Consider the following 25,987-nt stretch of genomic DNA (forward strand, 5'->3'; position numbering starts at 1 on the left):
TTCTATTAATACAGACAGCCCTGTGGCTTCCTCGGTATCCAGGATACGCCACCCCCCTTCCAAAGTCTTCTTCTCCTCTGGTCACAAGAGGCATGTTTACACAGGAGTTTGACCATTGTGGAAGTGCTCTTTGGTTCAAAAATGAGCTTATCTTCAAAACTAAAGTCTAAGTCCTTCTGTATATTTTCCTACTTATAAGAAACAGTAACCTCTACCACTAATTCATTTTTTAATAGCAGATATTAAATTGAAACAAAAATATTTAGGACACAAGGGTGAGGTAAAGAGATCAACTTGCTCATTGCATAGTGAAGAATCTCTCTTCCTCTTCAGGGTTCTGCTGTATCTCTGCCATGAATACTGTAGTTATATTTTCATTAGCCATGACTGTGTACTAACAAATGGACTTCCTGGTTTGTTTGTTTGTTTCCATCTGGAGTTTTAAAAACTTTAGTCACTTCAAAACCTTTATCAGAGACATGATTCTGCTTTGGGTTGGAGGTGGCTCTGATGTTACCCCTTCCACATAAGACAAAGCAGACCTCCTCCTCTCCAGCAAAGGGGTGCAGGCTGGAAGCCAAGGCCAGACAGGGGTGGAGACCTTGGGCCTCTGAGTGATCACTCCAGATGGAAAGATTTGGCCCACTGCAAAGGTGGGGGTCCAGTTTCTCCTTACCCTGGAAGAGGGCAGGGCTTGGTCTCAGGGGAAACAAGTGGCTGCCTCTCCATCTGGCTGCATGGAGCTGGGACAGAAACCAAGAGGGGCTTATCTGTTTCCTTTTTCTGTTCTGCCAGTTCTTTTGAGTAGGCTGGGCTAGGGGTTGGAGGTATGGTAAGCTGTCTGCCCTGGGTCTTTTCAGGTTAAGATGGGAATGGGGACCACTTTAGGGAGGTGGGAATTTGGAGTGGTTTTTGTTTTGTTTTGTTTTGTTTTGTTTTTTAAGGAGAAACACCTGTTGTTCCCCAACACTAACAATTTTCTCTCATTTCCACAGAAACTACCATAGGACTTCCTTTCAGGAAAAATAATCACAGCTCCGCATGGTCTCTCTATAGACTTCTCTCTTCTCCCAGATCACTCTTCCTGTCCTTCTCAGTCTGAAGTCAGTGAACACAGGACTCAATGCTAAACTCCAGGCACAACTAACTCATAAGAGGTGAGCACTTGATTCATTTACTTACTCAGTTTTTCATGCAAAAGCATATGGTGGTGCCTACCAATATTAGACACTGTTCTGGGCTCCAGGCGTATTTCTCAGAGAGTCCCACTCTACCTGTACAAGAAAGTGAGTCAAAACCATAAGTTATAAATACATACACACAAACAATATATGTATACATATATAAGGTACAAATAATATATACATATATAATGTATATGAGAAATATATGTATCAGTATATAACTATGTGTAAGTATGTTTCTATATAAAGAATAGATATATGTGAATACACATTATATAAAATACATATAAAGGTAAATATATTTCTGTTTGTTATTTATATTACACATATTTGTTATTGTATATACTTATATATAACATATAAATAGATTCTATGTGTTCATATAAATAAGGATACATATATATGTATAATATAAAAGATGTATGTGTGATTTACACTTTAACAGTGTTGCAGCAAAGGTATTATACGAACACTGAGAAAGATACACCTAACTCTACACAAGAAAGTCAGGAGAGATTTGTCAGAGAAAATGATATTTGTGTTGTCTTAAAGGATCAGCCAAAGTTCACTGGTCAGGAAAACAAGATTTTTTTTTTTTTCAGGAAAGCAAGATAAGAAGTGATAAAAATAATAGAAAAAAGAAAAGTACATATAGGGAACTGTAGAAAGAGTTGTAAGGATTTGTTGACTGCAGGAGAAAAAACATAAGTTGAGAAAGAACAAAAGCCTTGCTACAGACAGAGTATTTGGGAATATTCAGAACACAAACTTGGAATTAGGCAGACATGGGCTCAGATCCCATCTCCGACATTATTAGCTCTCTGGGAAGCTTGAGGAAAGTTATTTACCTTTTCTGTGGCTTCCCTCTCTGTGGAGTGGGGATGGAATACTTCATGGTTGTGAGAAATATTCTCTATGTTAAGTTTCCCCAGTGTCTAAATCATTCATAGGCTCAATAAATTGGAGCTCTCACCATAGCTCTTCACAAATCTGAACTGCATTCTGGTGAAAAGGGGTAGTGAGGGACTGTGTACAGCCCATTGACGCAGGGAGTTAGCATTCTCTGGACAACCCCAAGGGCTGCAGCAGGGAATAGATCAAGGCAGGGAGAGGGGGTTTGGGCAGGTAAGTTAAACGACAGAAAGGTCAGTTAAGCAGGTGTAGAAAAACTAAGAATTATGACAGTGAGTACAAGGGTGGAGACAAAACAATAGATGGTAGGGATTTTTTTTTTTTAAGATTTTATTTATTTATTTATTTGACAGGCAGAGATCACAAGAAGGCAGAGAGGCAGGCTGAGAGAGAGAGGAAAGCAGGCTCTCTGCTGAGCAGAGAACCTGTTGCGGGACTCAATCCCAGGACCCCGAGATCATGACCTGAGCCGAAGGCAGCGGCTTAACCCACTGAGCCACCTAGGCACCCAATGGTAGGGATATTTAGGAGGTAAAAAATACTTAACTCAGTTACAAAATAGGTCTGGGAAGAAGGAAAGGGTCAAGTAAAGTGTACATTCCAATATGTTGTCTTGGATGACTAGAAAGTGGTTGATAAATGATACTGTCAAAAATGTATAAATAGGAGGGAAATCAGATATGTAGAGGGTCGGTGATGGGCTCAGAATTAGATGTGTTGGGTTTAATTGGCATCCATTTGAAGAGACTAACAGGAAGGTGGAAGGGTAGGCCTGATGCATAGCAGAGTTGTCTGGGCTAGAGGTAAATATGTAAGGGATGTCAGTATACAAGTAAAATAATAGATCATGTTATGAATAAGAAAGTGTTCAACATCAGAAGACTGGGTAACATGAGCACATGAATATTTGAGCAACCGATAGAAGCACTGAATAAGAGCTGTCATAAAAATTAGAAGAGAATCAGCGAATAGTTGCATCAAGAATTTCAAGAGAGAACTTTAAAAGGAAGGCATTGTTATGGAGATCGGATGTTGACTTAACATTCTCCATTGAATTCCAAGCCTAGAGATCACTAATGACCTCTAGGTCATTGCTGGGGCACCTGGGTGGCATAGTTGCTTCTGACTCTTGGTTTTGGATCAGGCCATGATCTCAGGGTCATGAGATTGAGCCCTGCATTGGGTTCAGCAAGGAGTCTGCTAAAATTTCTCCCTCCCTCTCCTTCTGCCCCTCCCCACCTCACCCTTTCTCTCAAATAAATAAATGTAAGTCTTAAAAAAATAATAATAGAGGGGTGCCTGGGTGGTTCAGTGGTTAAGCCTCTGCCTTCAGCTCAGGTCATGATCTCACAGTCCTGGGATCGAGCCCCGCATTGGGCTCTCTGCTCGGTGGAAAGCCTGCTTCCCCCCTCTCTCTGCCTGCCTCTCTGCCTACTTGTGATCTCTGTCTGTCAAATAAATAAATAAAATCTTTTAAAAAAAGAAAGAGAGAGCATTGCTTTAGCTAAATTAAAAAAAAAAAAGTCATCAGGTGGTTGTTGAGTACTGAACTTATGGGTGAAGAAATAGAGAGAGTACAGGGGGATAGTTCTTTCACTACATCTGAACACAGTAGAATCAGATTTTATTCCCAACCACTCCATTGAACTACTATCTCACCGTCAGCTAGGACTTCCTCATTGCTAAATCTTCTGGTCACTTCTCAGTCCTTTAGTACCTTGACTCCTTAGCAGCATTATATATAATTGGTTTATCCCTTATGAAACTCACACACAAAACCACACTTTCCTGTTTTGTTTTATTTTATTTCTCTATGCAACTGGGATTTTTTTCCCCCTCAAGCTATTTCAGTGGAAACTTTCTTCTTGACCTCTAAATTTCAGATTTTCCCAGGACTTAATACTAGAAACTTCCCTCTACCCTCATATTTTAGATTTTGTCCAGGTTATTTACTAATATCTCTCAAATACATATCTTTTCCTCAACTTATTTTGAAGTTGATACTTTTCCTATACTGAGTTAATGAGAACAAGATAAATGAAAACCTTCTTGGGGGAAGTGATTCTAAACTGAATTTTCGACACGCTTTTGAAACAACTAGAAACAGATGCTCAGGATACTGCTAGATAGATGAGCCTATAATTTAAAAAAAAAAAGAAACTATGGGGTTATATATTTGATATTTTCAATGTATAGATGGTAAATAAACTCATGATAACAATGATATTGCCAAGATAAATAATAAAGTATTCTGGCCAAAAAATTGCCCAGAATGGGAATGGCTAAACAATTGTTTAAGGATAAACAATTAGAGAAGCCAGCAATAGAGATTGGGAAGGAACAGAAATTACAAAAATACAGGAAAAAAACTGATAGCTGCAGAAAGGGAGGTGGGCAGGGGGATAGGGTAACCAGGTGATGGGCATCAAGGAGGGCACATGAGGAGATGAGCCCCCACATCAATGATGTGATGAATCATTGAACATTATATCAAAAATGAATGATGTACTATATTTTTGCTAATTGAATTTAAATAAAAAATGCTTCTATCTTCAAGAAAAAAAAAGGAAATACTGGAGAAAACCTGGTGAATGTGGTGCTATAATACAGTTTAGAATAGCTAGCAGGGTGGTAGAATTGATAATAGTAAATTACATGATATCAAAGATAATGATAATCATGATTCTGCTTATGATGGTTTGACTATTAGGAAGACTGAAAAATTAATAACTAGAAATATCCATTTATTTTCAGCTCCATCTCTGAGGAATGCCAGCCCAATATCTTCTTAGTCCTCAATTCATGATTTTGTCCAATATTACTCAGTTTAGCCCCATGTTCTACCTCACTGGTTTTCCAGGATTGGAAGCCATCGAACACTGGATTTTCATCCCCTTTTTCCTTATGTACCTTGTGGCCATCTCAGGCAATTGTTTCATTTTGATAATTATTAAGACCAACCCTCGTCTGCACACACCCATGTACTATCTACTCTCTTTTTTGGCCCTCACTGACCTGGGACTCTCAGTGTCGACCTTGCCCACTACTGTGGGAATTTTTTGGTTCAAATCTCATGGTATCTACCTTGCAGCTTGCCAAATTCAGATGTTCTGTATCCACTCATTTTCCTTCATGGAGTCCTCAGTGCTCCTCATCATGTCCTTTGACCGCTGTTTGGCCATCTGTCACCCCCTTAGGTACTCAGTCATTATCACTAGCCAGCGAGTGATTAGGACAGGTCTGGCTGTCATATTCCGGGGACCTGTGGCCCTAATTCCTCTTGTCGTCCTCCTGAAGACTTTTCCCTACTGTGGGCCTCGAGTCCTCTCCCATTCTTTCTGCCTACACCAGGAAGTGATACACTTGGCCTGCACAGATACCACCTTCAACAACCTGTATGGACTGGCGGTAGTGGCATTCACTATGATGCTGGACCTGGTGCTCATCGCACTGTCCTATGGAGTCATCCTGCACACTGTGGCAAAATTGGCCTCCCATGAGGAGCAGTTCCGAGCTTTCCAAACATGTACCTCACACCTCTGTGCTGTGCTGATATTCTTTGTGCCCATGGTAGGGCTGTCTTTGGTGCACCGCTTTGGGAAGCATGCCCCTCTTGCTGTCCACCTTCTTATGGCCAATGTCTATCTCTTTGTGCCTCCCATGCTAAATCCAATCATATACAGTATTAAGACCAAGGAGATCCGCCATGTTATCAGCAAGCTCCTGGGTCTTAAGAAGGTCAGTGCTGGATCCAGGGGTTAAAAATACCCCTGGTACCCAAGAGAAGGTCCCTAATCAAGCCAAAGATCACTAGCATTAAGAACCTACTATGAATCCCATGTGTTTCTCCAAGATTCTTTTCCATTTCCCTAAATAAAATATATATGAGTTTCTTTTCCTGAGTTATGAGTTAAGAATACTGATATGCCCTTGCTTAAATTTTAATGCCTCCACCTATGTAGGAGACCTAACTCTTTTCATAGCACCAAAAACTGCCCAGATAAATACTCTGTTAAGGGTCATCATCAATGTACAAATATTAAAACTAAAACTAAATGGAACAAAAATGAAAACAGAACAGTAAATTTAAATAAATAAATGAATAAATAAATAAACCGGGCAGAGAAGAAACAAATTCACTTCAAGAAATGTACCTTCTCCCATGGCTCCTTGGGACTGCTTCTCTCTTCTCTACACAGCCAAAACCTCTTCAGTTTCTATCCTGGCTATCCTTTGCACTCTTCAGTCACACTGGAAGAAGAACTTGATACTCTTCCCTAATAGCTGATTTAGTTAGAACACCTCCATGTGTTCTATGGATGTGCCCCTTCTGGTCCTTCTACCACTTTATTTCATTAGTGGAAGCCCTTGACCCCAAACTTGACTCATCTCATCTCTGATTTTACCTTTCCTATGGACTTTCTGACAGTAAGCAGAAGTCAGAGTTTTCCCCCAGGCACCTCAGTGGGGAGATCTTGCATAATGACATGAAACATGGCCAAGTTGCAATGAAGGAAAATATCACAAATATTTATAAGTTATAATCCATTGCTCAGGAGGTTGTGGACCTAAAGCTGGCAGGGAAGATTCCCCATACCGTTGAATAAATGAGTCTCAGCATTGGGTTCACTTCCTCACAGACATTTCCCTGAGAGATTTCTCTCCAATATTGGAGCAGATGCTCCCTCCCTCTGCTCCCTCAGAACCCTGCATTTCCCAGTGTAACATCTGAACATCTGTCACATAGTAATGTACTGCTTCATGTCTCAGTTTTGCTTCCTTTTTCACTTTCTCCTTCCTTCCTTTCTTTCCCTCCCTTCTTCCTTCCTTTCTTTTTCTTTCCTCCTTTCCTTTTCCTTTTTTTTTTTCTTTTCTCTTCTTTTTTCTTCCAGAATGGATTACTAAATTAAGACCCTTGGAGGAGTTATGCCTTGTTATGTCTTGCCAGTACATCTCCATAAATACAAAGACTGGCAGAGAATAGATGCTCAATGAATACATACTATTCATTCTGGATACATGAAAGCATAAATTGAAATTCAAAGCTAAGAAAGAGGACTTCTATTCTAGGGGAGTTTTTTCTCCTTACACTCAGGAAGCTCAAGAAGACCCCCTTGTGATGGCAACCCTCAAAGAGTGTTCTTCACCATTACCCTAGTTCTGCATCATTCAGTCCTCTGGGCCCCACAGCCCCCTCTGCCACAGATTATTATGACCCAGAAGCACTTCCTGAGAGTTACTCTTCACGGGTCTGGGGCATGGGAAACCTTGTATATAGTCCAGCAACCCTCCTCCCTGATCCAGGCTGAATAGCAACCTTGCTGGGTCTCTTTGATAAACTCAATTGTCACTTTCTTTCCATGGGTTTAGGAGTTGAGCAGTTTCTCGGGCCAGAATAACCATATCCTTGCCTCCACACAAGTCAGCTTCTCCTGGCTTTATATTCTAGCATCCCCCATCTCTTCTTTTGTTTTAGTTTATATGAAGTCTGAGAGAATTCCTTTGGATGGGAAACAGATGGTTGATACCTGCTAAACTGGTTTCTTATTTATATTTATTTTCTGTTTGCCTGGTCAAAATGGAAAGAGAAATGGTGGTGGCAGCAGACCAGACAAAGATCCTCAGATATAATTGCTCTTGTGAAAGATATTATTAAAAACAGCTAGGAAAGACTGAATTACTCAAAACACGGTGCTAGCCAAATTTCTTATCCATTGTGGAAGATAAAATTTGATCCTTAGCCTATAGTATACATAAAAATGTATTAAAGATACAAATGTTAAGAGGAAAACTTGAAAAAAAAATTTTTTAATCTCCCCAATTTATTTATTTATTTAATTTATTTATTTTCAGCATAACATTCATTGTTTTTGCACCACACCCGGTGCTCCATGCAATCCGTGCCCTCTCTAATACCCACCACCTTGTTCCCCCATCCTCCCACCCCCTGCCCCTTCAAAACCCTCAGATTGTTTTTCAGAGTCCATAGTCTCTCATGGTTCACCTCCCCTTCCAATTTCCCCCAACTCCCCTCTCCTCTCTAATTCCCCTTGTCCTCCATGCCATTTGTTATGCTCCACAAATAAGTGAAACCATATGATAATTGACTCTCTCTGCTTGACTTATTTCACTCAGCATAGTCTCTTCCAGTCCAGTCCATGTTGCTACAAAAGTTGGGTATTCATCCTTTCTGATGGAGGCATAATCCTCCATAGTGTATACGGACCTCATCTTCCTTATCCATTCATCTGTTGAAGGGCATCTTGGTTCTTTCCATAGTTTGGCGACTGTGGCCATTGCTGCTATAAACATTGGGGTACAGATGGCCCTTCTTTTCACTACATCTGTATCTTTGGGGTAAATACTCAGTAGTGCAATTGCAGGGTCATAGGGAAGCTCTATTTTTAATTTCTTGAGGAATCTCCACACTGTTCTCGAAAGTGGCTGCACCAACTTGCATTCCCACCAACAGTGTAAGAGAGTTCCCTTTTCTCCACATCCCCTCCAACACATGTTGTTTCCTGTCTTGCTAATTTTGGCCATTCTAACTGGTGTAAGGTGATATCTCAGTGTGGTTTCAATTTGAATCTCCCTGATGGCTAGTGATGATGAAAATGTTTTAAAAAATAAGAGAGAATGGAAATACAGTACTGAAATACAGTAAAACAGAATATACCAAAAACAAATAGACAACACAAATCAGACTCAGAGGTGAAATCTGCAATAGGTATCTATATGGACAACTGATGTTTAATGTTCAGAATATGTGAAGAACCTCTTTAAGTTAGTAAAAAATTTAAAAGACAGAAAATCCAATAAGAAATTAAGCAAAGATAGGAAAAGGCAATGCACCTACACAAAAAACAAATATGCCAATAAATATCTGAAAACACGTTCATCTTGACAAGAAATTTGGAAAAGAAATAACAAAGAGTATTTCACCATGTATTTCACCAATAAATTTAGCAAAACTGGAAAAATACATATCATAAATATAAATATACACACATATATACACCCACATTCACACATATTTTCAAACATATATGCAGGAAAAATTAAAAACTATGTGGAGATTGGTAAACTCTGAAAAAAGCTCTAGGGAAAGAAAGAAATAAATCAAGTGAGCCATGTTACATGGAAGGTTTTAATTCTATCAAAAAAATAGAGGCAAAATCTGAGGCAAATAAGCAAAATGTTAAGATTTGTTAAAACTGGGTAAGCCTAGAGATGTACACTTACTCAGGTGGATATTATATCATTCTCTATATTTTACAATTAAAGTAATCTCCTATTTAAATACAAACAAAAGTACAAAGTGAAATTTTAAAAGGAATCCATATGGATTATGCCTCCATCAGAAAGGATGAATACCCAACTTTTGTAGCAACATGGACTGGACTGGAAGAGACTATGCTGAGTGAAATAAGTCAAGCAGAGAGAGTCAATTATCATATGGTTTCACTTATTTGTGGAGCATAACAAATGGCATGGAGGACAAGGGGAATTAGAGAGGAGAGGGGAGTTGGGGGAAATTGGAAGGGGAGGTGAATCATGAGAGACTATGGACTCTGAAAAACAATCTGAGGGTTTTGAAGGGGCAGGGGGTGGGAGGATGGGGGAACAAGGTGGTGGGTATTAGAGAGGGCACGGATTGCATGGAGCACCGGGTGTGGTGCAAAAACAATGAATGTTATGCTGAAAATAAATAAATTAAATAAATAAATAAATTGGGGAGATTAAAAAATTTTTTTTTCAAGTTTTCCTCTTAACATTTGTATCTTTAATACATTTTTATGTATACTATAGGCTAAGGATCAAATTTTATCTTCCACAATGGATAAGAAATTTGGCTAGCACCGTGTTTTGAGTAATTCAGTCTTTCCTAGCTGTTTTTAATAATATCTTTCACAAGAGCAATTATATCTGAGGATCTTTGTCTGGTCTGCTGCCACCACCATTTCTCTTTCCATTTTGACCAGGCAAACAGAAAATAAATATAAATAAGAAACCAGTTTAGCAGGTATCAAAATTCCCAAATTCTAAAACTGGATATAAATGTTCTTGTGTTTGTGTGGTATCCTGTGTGCGTGCTTGTGTGTGCACGTGCGTGCATTTGGAAGGCCTTTGGAATACCAGCTGTTTAGGCTTAGGAGGCCCTAGGGAGCACTAGAGTCTTTCCAGTCCTAAAGTCAGGCACCCCTTTTACATGGGTTCCATTCTGAGCTTTAATGGAAGTCCAATAGCAGGCTACACCACAAAATAGCAGCTGTGAGTCTCAAAATGATTTTCCCATACTGAATGGAAGGCATACTGAAGGAGAATGTAGAATGTGGATTTAGATTACAGTTTAAGTCCCATTTTTACCACTTATCAACAAATAGGTCACTACCATCTAAATTTCTTTTCAAAATGAGAAAATACAAACAGATAATGATATTTTAAAACTCCTACCTTTCTGGAATTTAAAATACAAATTAAAAATTTTAATCTTGTTAATAAACAAATATTAAAAGTTCATAATCAGGCATGAAGTGAAAAAGGGATTTCCATATACTTGTGTGAGAGCATAATTCAATTTGTCTTTTATAGAAAGCAAGATGCACTGAAAGACTTAAATGTATTCAGATCCTGTGTCTCAGAAGCACGACTTCTAGAAATCTATCCTACTGAAATAACTGTAAAGGAAAAATAAAGTTTTTAGAATGTACGCTCCCTGAGGATGAGGATTTATCTTTTTCTGTTTGGTCACAGAGTTACCTCAGCACCTGTGCTCGTGCTGGACCTCCTCTCTATTCAAGACAAGGGCCTGCATTGCTGAAAGAAGTTCAAGTAAAAACAAACAAACAAAGAAACAAACGAAAAAAAACTACACAATCCCACAGCTTCTCTTTAACTTCTTTGGTACAGAAGTGAACTCCTTTAGTTTTAAGCTCATAGAACTTCTTTACTCATGCAGCGTCTATGTTTTCAACCCCTTAAGCCCCCTCTTCAGTAAAACAAAACAAAACTAAACTAACAAATCTACAAAACTCACCAAAGCTAGATTTGTTCACACATATGACAATATTTGGTGTAAACTGTGTGGCCCATGCACCAGCACTGATTCTATGCTCCCACATGCAAAGCTCTTTACAAAACTGTCATGTTTTTCAATATCCTTATGTCTCCCTAAGACCTCGAAGCTAGCATTGTGTTTGTAAAATACATATTTTTATGTAATTAAAACATATTTTTCAGGTAGTTGAAATTCACGTGATTTTATAATGTCTTGCTTTGTGTCAACTCTGAGACTTCGTTGTTTCCCTCACTATCTGGAATGTTGGATCCAGTGTGAGAGCTATTAGTAAAGAATACCTGTTAACATCTTTATAGTTCCTGTGAATCTTTTTGGTTTTTTACTCTGTCAGGAAAAGTTAGTCATTTTTCAAATTTGTCTCCTGCAAAAGACAAATAACTTTCTCAAAAGCAGAGATTGTGTTTTTGTTTTTGTTTTTGTTTTTGTTTTGTTTTGTTTTGTTTATCTTTGCACTTAAGTATATGTCCCAAAGCTTGTAGTGTCTAGATATTTGCTGAATGAATGAGCATGAGTAACTACCTGGTGGGGAAGAGAGTCTCAAAGGGAGGCTGGATGGAGGAAAAGAGGATCACAGAGAAGAGGACTGAGGGTCAACCAGTAAATTTTCTTGCAACAATAACAGCTAGTGGGAGAAAAGAATGAAGACTCATCTGATTGACAAAGTATTTAATGGTGGTACTGAAGGGTCACTAAGTTTCCATCAAAGATAAATGGGGTGCCCAATGACCAAGTTCTGGGAAGACACTGATCCCTCTTTGGTGTTTACAGATCTACATCCATCTAAGGAGTTTCCTCTGAGGGCTAAGACCCAAGGGAAAAGGACAGAGAGCCATATAACTGCCATTGCAGCAGATGCAGATGGACATCCTGATTGAGTCAGAAGAGGCTGGGGCAGGAAGTGAGAAGTGCTGCAGGACTGGGGGAAGAAGCCACAGAAAACAAGGACCAGTAAGTTGTTGCAGATGGGCAGAGGCAGCCAATGCAGTGACCTCTCTGGTACCTCTTACCTAAAAAGTCTATAAGTAGGGTGATGGGATAGGGCAACTTCCAGCATTATGGCCATCTGCAGTATGTTATCTCCCTGTGACCTTTTGGATTAGAAACAGACCAGAATTTGTTCCTGGGTGTTTATTTGCAAACATGGCAGCTTCCTGGTTAGGATATGAAACTGGCCCTGGTACATGGCAGGCAGGGAGAGACTGAAGAAAGAGGCAGTTCACTCCAGATTGGTAGATGGCAGGTCTGGTAAGCGAGGGAACTTATATACAAGGCATGTCTTGGACACCACAAGAAAAGTAACTCTCTGCATCCACCACCAGAATCTTAACTTGGTTCAGCCACATATACCATCCAGATGGGCTCAACTTCTTTATTTTACTGATGAGGATACAGAAGCAAGATTATATCAGACAGCAAGATCTAGAATAGAAGGGCTTGTCTTATGAGCGTCTCGCCAGGTACCCCGGTTTTTAATTTTTAATAAACTAGTTTGAACAAGGAACAAGCTTTGTCATTACTCCTTCTGTTTCAAGGTACACTATTGATCTGCTTTTTTTTGCAACACCTATTTCAGAAATACTACTCTAATAAGTTGCCCTGATTCATTAAATCTGTATCAGTTCTCCAGCTTGATTTTGGAGGAGAGATAACCTTTAAAAACATGGAGATGAAGGAAAGAAGGAAGAAAGGAAAAGGAAAGGAAGAAAGAGAAAGAGAGAAAAGGAAAGAAGGAGGGAAGGAAGGAAAAAGGGAGGGGGAGGGAGAGAGAAAGAACAAAAGAGAGAAAGAGGAAGGAAGGAAGGGAAGGAGGGAAAAAAAGAAAGAAAGAAAGAAAGAGGGGAGGAAAGGAAGGAAGAAAGTAGCAGACATGTCAGTGGACTCTCAAATTTGATTTGGAAAATAATGAAATTCCTGGGTGCCTGGGTGGCTGAGTCAGTTAAGTAACTGACTCTTGGTCTTAGCTCAGGTCATGATCTCATGGGTCATGAGATTAAGCCCCACGTTGGGCTTCCCACTCATCAGGAAGTCTCCTTAAGATTCTCTCCCTTTGGGGCACCTGGGTGGCTCAGTGGGTTAAAGCCTCTGCCTTCAGCTCAGGGTCCTGGGTCCTGGGATCAAGCCCCGTGTTGAGCTTTCTGACAGGAGGGAGCCTGCTTCCTCCTCTCTCTCTCTGCCTCTCTGATCTCCATCTGTCAAATAAATAAAATCTTAAAAAAAAAAAAAAAAAGATTCTCTTCCCCTGCCCCTCCCCCTATGCACACCCTCTCGTGCGCTTTGTCTCTAAAATAAATAAATAAATAAACCTAGAAAAAGAGAAACAAAGAAAGAAAGGAAAGAAGTTAGGAAGGAAGGAAGAAAAAAAGTAAGGAAGAAAGAAAAAGAAAATAAATTCCAGGAATTAAAGGTAGCAGCTCCAAAAATATAGATAGTGTAGGATGAATTAGTGTGACTTTCCAGGGACCTGAGGTGTTTGAGGGATGAGGTACTGCAGAGTGAGTCATGGTTCTTTAAAGGGGTTGAGTTTGGAGAAAAGCAGCATATCTCTTCTCCTGATCCTAGGAACATGTGGGCAGAATCTCGTAATGGCAATAAGGATATAAAGTGGAGAACAGACTGAATGAGGAAGCGCTCTACATGCATTCTTGACTTGCTTAGACAAATTAGATAGAATTTATTCTACAGGAAATGCTTGAAGGGGTAGGGTCATACAATTTGGGAGTAACAGAATTTCAGAGAATCACAGCATTCCGTTAAGGTCAAGCTCTATCTTTCACAACTGGTTAAGAACAAAAGTAGAGAAAATTTACTTACCTCACTGTCATGAGGTAAGTAAAGGTTTGGTTGGGAATAAGAGAAAGAAGAGGGGAAGCAGGAAAAGGACAGGTTGCTTGTGTGGGCAGTAGTTTATCAAAAGGTCACTGAGTTCACAGTGTGCAGAGATGCCCGACTGGCCCCCAGGGGACTGGTGTTCAGTGATAGGAGTGCTCATGCTTAATGGCCTAGTAACCCTCAATATATTACCACCTTTTCCTAGAAAGAACAGACTTGAGAATGAGGACATCTGCTCCACCAAATGACAATGCGAGCTTCTCTATATTTCTGCTGACAGGCTCCCCAGGCCTGGAATGGGCTCACCACTGGATCTCACTACCCATTTTTGTAGGACACTTGGTGGCCCTCGTCAGTAATGCTAGCATCTTGCATCTGGTACAAACTGACCCTTCTCTCCAGCAGCCCAAGTACTACTTCCTGGACATCCTGGCTGTGACAGATTTGGGTCTGTGCATGTCCACGCTGCCCTCTGTGTTGGGCCTGCTGTGGTTTTATGTCCAGATGGTGGGCCTGGTGCCCTGTGTTCTGCAGCAGCACTTCCTTCACTCCTCCTTCATGGAGTCAGCCGTACTCTTTGCTATGGCCCTGGACCACCTGGTAGCCATCCAGTTCCCACTGCACTATGTATCTGTGCTCACCAGTCCTCGCGTGGCACTGGCCAGGGCTGTGTTGGGCATACACAGTGCCACCATCACTGCAGCCCTCTCACTGAACCTGCTGAAGTTTGACTACTGTCACCGAGGGGCACTCTCTCATGCCTACTGCCTTCACCAGGACATGATCCACCTGGCCTGCTCGGACACATGCTTCAACAAACTCTATGGGCTGTGCATCATCATGCTGGCCATCGGCTTTGATGTCCTTTTCATCCTGATCTCCTACTCTGTCATCCTCCGCACTGTGCTGGCCATCGCCTCTGCCAAGGAGAGGCTAAAGGCCCTCAACACTTGTGTCTTGCACATCCTGGCTGTGCTCTGCTTCTATGTGCCTGTGCTAGCCCTGTCCATCGTGCACAGATTTGGGCACCACACCTCACCCTTGGTGCACATCCTCATGGGCACTATCTCTGTGCTCTTCCCGCCCCTGATGAACCCTATAGCATCAAGACCCAGCAGATCCGCAGGGCCATCCTTAAGATGGTTTCACTGGGGAAGATACAGTGAGACACTGGCAATGAATATAGTGATTCAAAATAAGGAATGAATTAATGCTTCTTTATTAAGCCTTCATACCACAGAGCAAGTTCTGTTTACCCACTTTAGTTTGACTTGACTCTACTGTTAAATCAAAAAAAGTCTATGCTCATTACTATGCATGTATATACTTATAAATATACACCCACTACTTTCTTACATTAAAAAATGATTATAATTTTTTTTTTACTTAAATGTTTACATGTTCAAAGTGATTTTTGTATTTGCTCCTCTACTGATTTGGTAGAACTCTAATTCCATAATAATATCATTAGTGATAAGTTACTCTGATGATGTGGAGACTTAAATCTTCACTTCAGATTCTTTGGATTAACAAATGAGTTTATTTCTTTAAACAAATGAGTATATTTCTTTAAAATATAATAATTCTGTAATATACACTTATCAGGGATAACTTTAGTGTGTATCTAAGGGGAATTTTCCAATGTTGCATTTTTGGTCCATATCATAGTCTGGGACAGAACTAAATCGAGGGGAGGCATAAAAGCATAATTTATAGGATGCCTGGGTGGCTCAGGCATTTAAGTGTCTGACCTTTGATTTTGGCTAAGATTTTGATCTCAGGGTTGTGAAACTGAACCCTAAGTCTGGCTCCACATTGGGCATGGAGTGTATTTAGGATTCTCTTTTCCTCTCCCTGTGTGACCCCAACTTATGTGTGCTCTCTCTCACTCTCTCTCTCAAAAAAAAAATAAATAAACAGACCCTAATTTATAACCAGGATGAGAAAAAATGGGGTTGACAGTGTGTCAGATCTGTAGGTAGTGATATGACAGAAGTATGTCTTTGAGTCAATAACCTAAGGAAAGAACCCCCAGATACGAGAGCAAGATGCAAATTCAACAGGTCTCTTAGATCATATTTTGCCCATTTCAGTACAAGACAATTTCTGCTGTCCCCAAAGTACACAGTAATGTCACTCACCAATAAAGTTTAGCATATAAGACAATTATCAGAGTATTTTAGAAGTATCTTTAAGAAACCACGTACTGTCATACAATACATAAATTATAGAGAAATGCAAGACATTCGTGCACATATACAGACATGAATGGATATTCACTTCCACCTTATATTCAGATATGAGGGTCCTTTCCTTGGGTTAGTGACTCAAGGATACACCTCTGTCATATCGACACCTACATGAATGTACATTCAATAGTAAATAAATTTATGGGAAGATATACATGCTCATAGATTCATGCAAACTTGCAAATAGAATTCTACATGAGGGTATGTGGATAGGCATACATCCACACACACATGCACACACATGCACACACACGTTTTCAGATGCACATTCACATGAACTTACACACTTGCAAATGCACATAAAAGTATGCTCACATAGGCATGTATATCCACACACCCATACACTCATGCACATCTTGTGTATTTTCTTTTCTTTTTCTTTTTTTTTTAAGATTTTATTTACTTATTTGACAGAGAGAGATCACAAACAAGCAGAGAGGCAGGCAGAGAGAGAGGAGGAAGCAGGCACCCTGCTGAGCAGAGAGCCCGATGTGGGGCTTGATCCCAGGACCCTGAGACCATGACCGGAGCCGAAGGCAGCAGCTTAACCCACTGAGCCACCCAGGCACCCCCATCTTGTGTATTTTCTTAGAATCTGACTTCTCTTTACCCCAGAAGGCATGTCCTGGGCTCCTCTGCTCTTGGCCCAATTATTCCTACATGCCTCCAGGATGCAAATTCTTCTGAGGCTGATTTGCCTGTGTCACCCAAGGGACTGACTGGCAAAACTGAGGGATTGAAAAGGCTAGTTCTGAAGTCATGATAACGAAGAAGGCCAGTCAACTCCTGCTTCCAGGTAGTGAGCTAGAGACCAGGTCTGAGACCAGCTATCTTGAAGGGCAGGTGGGCCTGCATAAAGGAGGAGTGAGTTGGCCTGAAAGTCCAGTCTATGGGATCAGAAGGATGGGAAATCTGTTCAGGTGAGCAGAACCTAGGGTTTTCTTTCAGAGATGCAGCTTATTTCCAGCACAGGTTTTATGTTCCCCTTCCCTCATATCATGAAAGACCCCTTCTGGTAGGACACAGTCTTTTATCCAGAAATCCTCACTGTGGCAGAGAAATACTTGATCTCTTTTATTCAACCTTTCTCTGTTGATTCAGGAAAACTGGGGCAGGAAAACCTCCATTTTTTCCCCAAATCCAAATCTTTTAAAACTAGGTATGTAATTCCTTTTTAAGTCTTTGTTTCTTAAACCTATTCACTCTCCTCTCCTTTACCTTCCATGCCAATCAATAGTCCTTGTCCTCTCCATCCCAGGCAGGCAGCCACATAGCCTGTAGGGCCTGGTCAGTCTTAAACCCAGCTCCTCCCTGACCTGGGCTTTTCAGGGTCCTTCCTCCCCATCTAGCTTACTCATCACCTCTCCCATCCCATTTGTTACCATGGTCTTCCTTGTATCTCTTTTGTTCAAGCTTCCTTTCTCTCCTTTTTAACTACAGTTTTACCAGTGTGATTTGGCAAGTCACTTAAAATGCCAATTCCTCATTCTCCAAAGTTGTAATATATGTTTGAATAGGTCGTTTTGAGTATTTTGAGGATAAGTTAGATCACCTCTATACAAAGATAACATAGGGCACCCTTCCACAGTACCTGATACATCATACTAAATCAATGTGTTTTTTTTCCTTGTAAATTCTAAGTAAAAATTACCAAATTCTAAGTAAGAATTACCTTTTCCCTACCAAATGTCAGGCTTTAACCTCTTATTCTAATATTTCCCTCTCAATGCACACACCTCTTTCATTAGCATCGATCTCTGATTTCCTACAATAATGGATTTTAAGTAGTTAAATTTTAATTACTTAAATTCCTACACAGTGAAGTAAAGGGATATTCCATGATTTTTCTGCCTTCAATGAGGCTCTCATTCGATCGAAGAAGACAAAGTTCTTCCCTGGCTTCCTGCCCCAAGTTCCCAGCCTAGACTAAATCACCATACATCAATATGTACCTTCTTTATTGTTCCCTGCCTCCCTGTACCCCTTCCCTTTTATTAAGCCCTGGTGACATGCTCAAAATATAGGCTCCATGTCTTCTTTGGAAGAGCTTATGAACAATTAGGAGAAGGCACACAAAAAACTAAACAGAAACACAGGGGACAGAGTGATAGATTAGGGGAAGGTGCTACTGCAGAAAGTGGTTAACCACATGCCCAAATGAGAAAGACATCACAGGATTGACATCTGAGGCAGATGCTCTCAAACAGCAGTGCAGGTTGTATTTGTTTTTTGTTTTAAGATTTTTATTTATTTATTTATTTGTCAGAGAGAAGGAGAGCAAGCACAAGCAGGCAGAGTGTCAGGCAGAGGCAGAGAGAGAAGCAGGCTTCCCACTGAGCAAGGAGCCCAATGCTGGACTTGATCCCAGGACCCTAGGATCATGACCTGAGCCAAAGACAGAGGCTTAACCAACTGAGCCATTCAGGCATCCCTGCATTTGTTTTATTTATTTTTTTTAAAGATTTTATTTTATTTATTTGACAGAGAGAGATCACAAGTAGGCAGAGAGGCAGAGAGAGAGAGAGAGGAGGAAGCAGGCTCCCTGCTGAGCAGAGAGCCCGATGCGGGACTCGATCCCAGGACCCCGAGATCATGACCTGAGCCGAAGGCAGCGGCTTAACCCACTGAGCCACCCAGGCGCCCCTCTGCATTTGTTTTAAAACACAACTTTTATTTGAGCTATATGCTGAAGTACTTAAGAAAGGGAAGGCAGAAAAAGAAAAACAAAGTAAACAACAACAAAAAGCAAAACAAAAGTCATAAGAATGACCAGGATGGAAAAGAGGAGTTAGGGTGTGTCAGGATTTGCAGACAAGTCAAGTTAAGCAGGTAGATTTCACAGGCGTTTTGTTGTCATTAAGAAGTGTGCCATTCAAAAAGGATGTCTGCATGGGATGTAAAGAGTTTTCCTCTATCTTAAACAGTGCAGGGAACAAAAATCACCATTCCTCTTACTATTTTAAATTGATGGATGACGTTCAGATGCCACTGACTTCTTCTCCACCAGACCATTTTGAAGTGCCAGGGGCACCAGGCATTTTAAAATCAGTTTCCTATATAGGTTGGCTTTCCAGACAGGCTTTCAGAAGTCATCAGCACTATTGAAGTGGACCATCATGAATAAAAAGACTTGCTTTGGGGGTGCCCGGGTCAGTTAAGTGTCTAACTTTTGGTTTTGGCTCAGATAATGATCTCCGGGTCATGAGATCAAGCCCTTTGTCAGGCTCCACACTCTTCAGGGAATCTGCTTGGGATTCTCTTTCTCCTTCTGCCCATCCCCCAGTTCTCTCCCCCTCACTCCCAAACTCCACCCACAACCAACCAAATAAATAAATATATAAATAAGAAAAAATCTTTTAATAAAAAGCTTTTGTTTTTATATGTGCAGTTTCAAAAACTTGGTCTGAAGGGACAACTCTGGGACTACTGCCCATCTTTCCCATAGACCACAGTAAGTATTGATTAAGCATGCTGTGTGTGGATTGACAATGGGAAAGCAATTCTCCATTGGGCAGAATACTTCTTTCCATTAATAGGAATTCCAGTGGGCAAAGTATTTCTCTTCATTAACCTTTGTGTGCTCTACCCCACTGTGGGTAAAAGCCAAAGTGATCATCCAGAAGGCTGTAGAAATAACATGGAGACCATTTTAGAGCTGTTTTATCTGGTAAAACTACATAAGTCTGTGTCTCCAGTGGAGAACATTCTTCAGTGCTGCTCGGAGTGGCAGATATGGGCATTTAGAATCTTTATCTCCTGAGCAATTCTCTATTAACTTTGAAGTAGTTTTATTCTAACCCCTGTACCCAGTAATTACTTAAAATCCAACATTCTTTAACAGGGAATTTAGAGAATGTCTAACAGATTATAGCTTTCTTTGTGTTAGTGTCTTTCCGATGATGTCTTTTTAAAACTACACATTGCCATGTCTTGATAAAAACATGGAAAACATTCAATTCCTACCAGATAAACACAGTGAAACCACAGTGGAGATTAGTTTTAAATATGAGTGATAAAATATTCTACCAGATTCCCTTATTCTAGAGATAAGCTTATTTGCAAGTATGATTCCACATTTTTGTTTCCCATCAAAGACCAAAGGAACTGGTCATGAATGAGAGGAGGGACCTAAGTTGGCAGATCATATGAGGCAGAGGAAATTGCAGGCTCTCTTAGCTTCTAATAACTTCATGTGTCTCACCCCAGGTTGTGTCTCTGGCACCCGCCCAAGTCAAAATACTCAGACTCCATAGGAAAATGTTCAACAGCAGTAAATTCAACCCCAAATATTTCCTGCTGACTGGTCTCCCTGGTCTGGAGGCCCTGTACCCTTGGTTTATCTTCCCATTCTGCTCCATATATCTCGTGGCATTTGTGGGCAATAGCCTGGTCCTGGCAGTGATCAGGAAAAACACCATTCTGCACCAGCCAATGTACCTTTTCCTAGCTATGCTGGCCTTTGCAGAACTTGGTGTCTCTGCGTCTACCATGCCCACAGTGTTGGGCATCTTCCTTTTTGGTGCCAATGAGATCTGCTTTGAAGCCTGCCTTTTGCAGATGTTCTCCATACATTCATTTTCCATCATGGAGTCTGGAGTTCTGCTGGCCATGTCTGTGGACCGCTTTGTGGCCATCTACAAGCCACTGAGGTACAACGCCATCCTGACCAGATCCCGTATTGCTGCTGCTGGTGCTACACTTGGACTGAAGAGTGTGATACTTATGTTCCCACTGCCCTTCCTCCTGAAACGTCTGCCCTTCTGTGGCCACAACGTCCTCTCCCACTCCTACTGCCTTCACTCAGATCTAATCCAGCTGCCCTGCGGAGATACACGTCCCAACAGCATTCTGGGGCTTTGCATTGTTACTTCTACTTTTGGGTTGGACTCGCTTCTCATTGTCCTCTCTTACGTACTGATCCTCTACACGGTGCTGGGCATTACCTCTGGGGAGGGGCGGCGGAAGGCCCTTAACACATGCGTGTCACATATCTGTGCCGTGCTTGTGTACTATGTGCCCATGATCAGCGTGGCTCTCGTGCACCGCTTCGTGAAGCACGCGGCCCCTGCGATCCGTCTACTCCTGGCCAATGTCTACCTTCTGGTGCCTCCTGTGCTCAACCCCATCATCTACAGTGTTAAGACAAAGCAGATTCGCCAGGGGTTAATCCAACTCTTTCTTCCAAGAAAGCAATAACGGGGTTAAGGCCAGTGAGATGTCATCCACGAGCCAGTCCTTTTCATCACCAAAAGTAGTCCAGGGAAGCACAGGACGCTCATCACCTTCTCAAAGTTAGAAAGCTTGATAAGGCTGCATGTTGATGAATGTATTGAGAATTCATATTTCATACACAAGAGGTCATAATCTAAATCTCTATTGTATAGTATTTTGTCAGCTCCTTTGTTACATGTGTCAGCTTAAAAATGCATCTACTCTTTCATCCAGAAATTCCAGTTCTTAGCACTGCCCTAGATTTATACTCTGAGGTTTGTTTATGAACAGAGAGACTTGAATAAGAATTTTCACTTCAGGGGTGCCTGGGTGGCTCAGTTGTTAAACATCTGCCTTTGGCTTGGGTCGTGTTCCCAGGGTCCAGGGATGGAGCCCCGCATGGGGCTCCCTGATTCTCCCTCTCCCACTTGCCCTGCTTGTGTTCCCTCTCTGGCTGTCTCTCTGTCAAATAAATAAAATCTTAAAAAAAAAAAAAAAGAATCTTCACTTCAGCAATGTTTGAAATAATATAATAGTAATAATAAAAAGAATCCTGACTGGCCATCAATAAGTAAATAGTTAAATGACTTGATATCAGCCCACAAATGGAGTATTCCACAGCATAAAAAAAGACAGATTGATAAGCATTCAAAGTTTAAGCAAGAGATAGCAAGGTGCACACTCACATATTTGATAACACTTTTTATAAAACAATTTAATCATATAAATATCAGTTTATGTATTCAAAAATACATGCTACATTGATAATAATAATAGCTTCTTTTGGTAGAGACTGTGATGGTGAAGAGAAGAACAAATGGAATTCTTCCTTGACCTATTTTTAAAAAATAAGGCATTCCACATTTTCCTTCATTATAAAAATATACAGTTATATGTATACAGCTGTGTGCATATATATATATATATATATATATATATATATATACACACACACACTAAAAAACTGTTCAAACCTTAGAACAATTAGAAGCAAACTAGATACTAAGAACAAAGCCCTAAAATTGAGAATAAGCCCAGAAGGAATAATTTTGTAAATCAGGAATCTGTATTGTTCTTGAGGAATATGAAGGGAGGAATAGAACTAATTCTTCCTCCAAAGCCCTCATTGAAAAAAATCTATTGACATGGACATTGAGATGATGAAGTGGAAAGTAGAGAGCACAATTTGCTAATGCTAAATATGCTTAGTCATCCTGAGAATTTGAAATGTGAAATTCCAGAAGATGTGCTAAGTTGAAGTCTTTGCACCTGGAGTATTAGTAGGGAAACATGGGAGGGGCAGATTCTGAGAGGCGTGTTTTCCTTGTAGGGACCTGGATTTACAAATGTCTCTCTCCCTCTCATGAGAGGAGCTGTCCCCCCACTCGAATTCTTGTTGTCTCATACTGTACATCACAATTGTAATCAAGTAATTGTCTTTATACTGTTTTGTACTGTTTTATTTTCCTACATCCAGTACATATTAAGTTCAGTAAGGTAGGACGTTGTCTTTTTGTTCACTTGGAATATACTATTTGATAAATGCTTGGTGATGAACAAATTAATCATTGAGTGAATTAATACAAGTCAACAAATACTTCCCTGACCTTGTAATTTTCTGTATGCATGAATCCCATTTGATGACACTGTATCCCTAGTATTCTTTCTTTCCCCTCTGTTTTCTGCATTGACTATCATTTTTCTCCCACTCTTACTTTTTCAGGTTCTCTTTCTAAAGTCAAAAGATATGCTCCTGGCAGATGCTAAGCCCTTTAACTTCTTGGTAAAACATCAGTGGTCTCAACGCAAAATCCATCCTCAGTCCCAGCACATGCGTTTAATTAAACATTCCCAGTAACATTTGGGAGACTCTTGACAAATGCATGTGTGGTTTAATCTTAATCATATATAGAAAAACTATGGTAATATTTTAGATATGGTATGTGAGATATGATTGCATTTGGAAGAAAGTTTGAAAATAGGTTTGGTTTTGCTTTTGTTTTAGGTTGGTTGGTTTGTTCATTTGCTTTAATCTATCGCAACCCAAACCCGTGGGTCCAACCAACCTCATCAGGTCCAAAAGACCTGATTTCCTTTTTAAGATAAGAGGTATCTCACCATTGTCCCATTGATGGCATTTTCATTTTTGTCAAAAGCAAAATTACGGAATGCTTTCAAAAAACAAAAGCAATGAAAATGAAAATAATTTTTTTAAAAGAAGCTTTTATCTTAAAGATAGACAAAATGATAGATAAATCTATGATAGATCGTTTTGGCTAAAGTAAGAGAATATATGATTAAATTATCATCTTTAAAATGCACATAATTTACATAAAATTAAATTCTTACACATGGCACAAATGCATTTGTAAAGTTTTAGGATTTCACTCATTTCAATTTGGTATAGAAAAACTTTATGTGCTATACGGAGTTCCAAAAGTATACTCTGTCTGACACTCCAACATTCTCAGCCTTATATGAAATACAGATTATATAATTTCTGGTTTTTTGGTAGAAAATTACAGTCTTAACTTTTAAAATCATAATCCCATCCCAGTGCCTCATCTAAAATATATTTACCTCAGCAAGATTTTTATATAAAAGTTGCAACAAAACTGAAAACAAAATTTGAGGGTAAATATTTCTCATGGAAATATTGGAAATATTGCCCATTCCATTAGTTGCAATGATCTGAAATGTGTCTTTCTGAGAAAGGTATGGGGTGTCCTTACTTGAGAAAAATAGTTAATAAATACATTCTATCTAGCTTCTCATCTTCAGTGTCAGTGGGTTTAATTCAATTCCATGTTGCTCACTCCATGGTGTCTCCTGACCTCTACAAGCCTATTTTCTGACTGCAGATACTTAACTTCCAATTCCTTATTTTCTTACTTACACTAGATTTATTTGACTTTGATAAGGCCATGTCTCCCTCAGTCCCTGCATTCTCTCCGAGTCTGTCAGCTCACTGCTGACTTCATACATATCTGAATCTCATCTACCTACATATCATTTAATGCATTTGCACACCAATCACACAAAACTCTCTTCTCTCTGGTTAAACCAGCAGCACAAGAAGTTTATTTTAAGAACTTTTAAAAGTCCTATAAAAATGAGTCATGGTGGATTTTGAAGCCAAGATAGATAGATAGATAGATAGATAGATAGATAGATAGATGATAGATAGATAGATTGATTTTTTTTCCCCTTGCTGGTCAGAAAATTAGCCAATGAACCAGCCATCCACAAATAATTGAAACTCAAGTTTGGTTCAGCGATTTTAAATCCTCTTTAACCCTGGTCTGGAAAGGCTCGCTCTGCCAGTTCTCTCTAGTCATCTTAAGCTGGTGATCTGTCTGATCAATCTTCCCCTCCCCTGCCCCCAAACCAATCTGAAACCTTTCTCACAAGAGCTTAACCTCTTGAATTTCATCATGTCCTTTTATTAAACACCTTTGATATTTTATGAATACCATAACCTCTGTGCCCTGTTCCTTACTCATTATCTACATGTTTATAAAAGTGGCAGCCGATGACCATTGTAAGTAAATTAATACATTATTTCTCCAAGATACAAATTGTTCTATAATTGTTAGAATAATAGCTAACCCTTATAATGTACTTTTTATAAGTCAGACCCTTTTATACACAATTTACATATATTAATTATTTTATTCTTGTAGTAGATGTTTATGCTCATCTCAAATATGTTTTGACTCTGCCATTGCCTGGTTCCTCTAAGGGCCCTTGAGAAGGAGTGATGAAATTATCTGGGCACTCCTCCTCAGGGAACCAGTCCCTCTCCAACAGGAAAGATCATTATTAATAGAAATTTGGGGACAATTTGAATTTGACTGATCCCTTCTGAGGATAACTGAGAAACGAGGCAGGAAGTGTGGGGATGCTGATAGTCACTGGTTGCTAAAGGTTCCCGTTCAATGCTCAGAGCCATTCTGAGGTACGTATCAACACCTCTGTCTTTAAAAATAAAGGAGTTTCCTAACTTTTAAGTAGGTAGAGTTGTCCTGCACACAGCATTCACTTCCACTTCTGCCCACTTCCAGGAGTGTAGTATTTACTGTGCTGTTCTCTCCTCTCTCTCTGCTGACCTGTGGTGTTCCACTGTGTATTACATTAGGCTTTGGATTAAACAATCCCCTTTTTCCTCCTCAAACTGGAAATGTCCTTGTCATATGAATCTGAAGCTGAGGGGAATTATTGCCTTTTAATACAATTTTAAAGGAGACTTTGAAGGCTCTTAAAGGAGCCTTGCTTGGCTGGGGAGATTTTGAAGGACCAGGACAAAAAGGATGCAAAGAAGTAAAAGGGATAAAAAGAGAGAGAGAGAGAGAGAAAAGCACAAGGAGAGCCAGAGAAGGCTGCTGATAACAGGAGAGGATAGATCCTAGCTTCAAGTCTCCCTCAAGATTTGTTTCTTCCAATATCAAGTCATCAGAGTGGCATAAACTAGAAATAGGCAGCAGTGGAATCAAGAGTGCAATGAGGCCTCACACAGAAGAAAC

General features: G+C 40.1%; 3 protein-coding genes across 4 annotated transcripts; all 3 read left to right on the forward strand.

The window, feature by feature from the left end:
• The first annotated feature begins 570 nt into the window (after nucleotides 1–570).
• Nucleotides 571–5,937, forward strand: LOC116599646 (olfactory receptor 51M1-like). Of its 2 annotated transcripts, none has more exons than XM_032359614.1 (3): nucleotides 571–653; nucleotides 996–1,157; nucleotides 4,851–5,937. In XM_032359614.1, exon 3 carries the CDS (start codon nucleotides 4,866–4,868, stop codon nucleotides 5,856–5,858), a length of 993 nt encoding a protein of 330 aa, XP_032215505.1. In that variant the 5' UTR covers nucleotides 571–653; nucleotides 996–1,157; nucleotides 4,851–4,865; the 3' UTR covers nucleotides 5,859–5,937. The 2 variants fall into 2 exon arrangements, with proteins under 2 accessions (XP_032215505.1, XP_032215506.1); XM_032359615.1 differs by lacking the exon at nucleotides 571–653 and adding an exon at nucleotides 776–827.
• Nucleotides 5,938–14,226: 8,289 nt separating this feature from the next.
• Nucleotides 14,227–15,170, forward strand: LOC116599461 (olfactory receptor 51L1-like). The gene is given in 2 exon segments (XM_032359313.1): nucleotides 14,227–15,097; nucleotides 15,100–15,170. Coding segments are annotated over 2 exon segments (942 nt in total).
• A 5,340-nt stretch (nucleotides 15,171–20,510) lies between these two features.
• LOC116599798 (olfactory receptor 51I1-like) lies at nucleotides 20,511–21,449 on the forward strand. The gene has a single exon (XM_032359772.1). It carries the CDS (start codon nucleotides 20,511–20,513, stop codon nucleotides 21,447–21,449), a length of 939 nt encoding a protein of 312 aa, XP_032215663.1.
• Nucleotides 21,450–25,987: the final 4,538 nt, after the last annotated feature.

The sequence above is a fragment of the Mustela erminea genome, chromosome 9 (genome assembly GCF_009829155.1).
Source record: "Mustela erminea isolate mMusErm1 chromosome 9, mMusErm1.Pri, whole genome shotgun sequence".
In the NCBI taxonomy this organism is placed as follows: domain Eukaryota; kingdom Metazoa; phylum Chordata; class Mammalia; order Carnivora; family Mustelidae; genus Mustela; species Mustela erminea.

What these genes read in the sequence shown, in the direction of transcription:
- LOC116599798 (XM_032359772.1), top strand. Translation starts at nt 20,511, where the DNA reads ATGTTCAACAGCAGTAAATTCAACCCCAAATATTTCCTGCTGACTGGT.
- LOC116599646 (XM_032359614.1), top strand. Translation starts at nt 4,866, where the DNA reads ATGCCAGCCCAATATCTTCTTAGTCCTCAATTCATGATTTTGTCCAAT.